The sequence below is a fragment of the Monoraphidium neglectum genome (genome assembly GCF_000611645.1).
Source record: "Monoraphidium neglectum strain SAG 48.87 unplaced genomic scaffold scaffold02638, whole genome shotgun sequence".
Taxonomy (NCBI): Eukaryota; Viridiplantae; Chlorophyta; class Chlorophyceae; order Sphaeropleales; family Selenastraceae; genus Monoraphidium; species Monoraphidium neglectum.
This window is the reverse complement of record NW_014010990.1, coordinates 8,072-9,199: the sequence shown is the minus strand read 5'-3', so window position 1 is coordinate 9,199 and position 1,128 is coordinate 8,072. Positions and strand designations below refer to the sequence as shown.

Below are 1,128 nucleotides of genomic sequence, written 5' to 3'. Positions count from 1 at the left end.
CGGTGGGGAGGGGTGTGAGGGAGAGGGGTGGGGTTTTTAGGGGGGGGGAAGAAGGGTGTTGTTACATTATGGCGGGAGCAGGCGGCATCAGAGCAGAGGCTGCAGGGGCAAACTTGATGCAGCTGACTAGCAGAGCGCAGCACCATGCGTATACGCCGAAGGCGCTGCCTGTGGTGTCAGTCAAGCAAGCAGGGTCGGAGCAAGGTGGCTGCCGCGTGCCCCTGCCTGCTGGCGCCGCTCACCCCTGGCCGTCGCTGTGGATGGAGCCGCCCTCCAGGTGCAGGGGGCACTCAAAGACAGGCAGGCCGTAGTGCTCCAGGACTGCGCGGCCGGCGGCATAGTCCTTGTCCCAGTTGGGCATCATGGCGGGGCGGCCGTCTGGAGGAGCAGGGAGGGGGGGGTGAAGGGCGGTGCGTGAGGAGCTGGGAGTTGCAGGGTGCGGAGAAGCCTAAACTAGAGGACATGTGTGGAAACAGGGGGCTGCGTTCAAGAACAGGTTGCCACCCAGATTGCGGGATTTTGCAGCAACCACCTGTGCACAAGCAATCACCCCTGAGCGGCCCTCCACAGCTGCCCCAACAAGACTGTCGCCTTGCAGAAGGCTGGCCCCCGGGTGACCTGGCTCCTGCCCTCACCCCTGATCTTGCCGGGGGCGCCGTAGCAGTCGTAGTCCCAGTGCACGCCCGCCACCTCGCGCTTGCCGGTCTCGGGGTTGGTGCGCGCGATGCAGGTGGGCCCCCAGTCGCGCAGCCAGCCGTCGTTGATGGGCATGGCCACCACGCTCACGTTGGGCGCGTCAGCCAGGTAGCCCCTGGCCTCCTCCACCACTGAGGGGTCGGCCCACATGGTCACGGGCTCGAACTGGGAGATGGTCTGGGGTGAGGGGGTGGGGGAGGGGCGCAGAAGGCAGGAAGTGAGGGATGAAAGGGGATGGGGTTGCAAGGTGTCAAGTAGGGCGGTGCAAACTTCAGCATACCGGGCAGCGAAGGGCAAGACCCATGTGGGCGCAGGAAGGAAGTGGTAGTGCTCAGAATAGGCGCGGACTGCACACCCAAATGCTACGCCCAACAGAGGCATCGTCGCAAGTCCTGCCAACGCTCATTGATCAACCCAAGCTGACCACCCTGA

At 64.8% G+C, this 1,128-nt stretch overlaps 1 protein-coding gene across 1 annotated transcript; it reads right to left on the bottom strand.

The window, feature by feature from the left end:
* Positions 1–238: 238 nt before the first annotated feature.
* Positions 239–846, bottom strand: MNEG_11205 (agmatine deiminase; the record flags this gene model as incomplete). The annotated part of the gene is made up of 2 exons (XM_014040325.1): positions 239–378; positions 636–846. 2 exons carry the CDS (start codon positions 844–846, stop codon positions 239–241), a joined length of 351 nt encoding a protein of 116 aa, XP_013895779.1.
* Between the last annotated feature and the right edge of the window lie 282 nt (positions 847–1,128).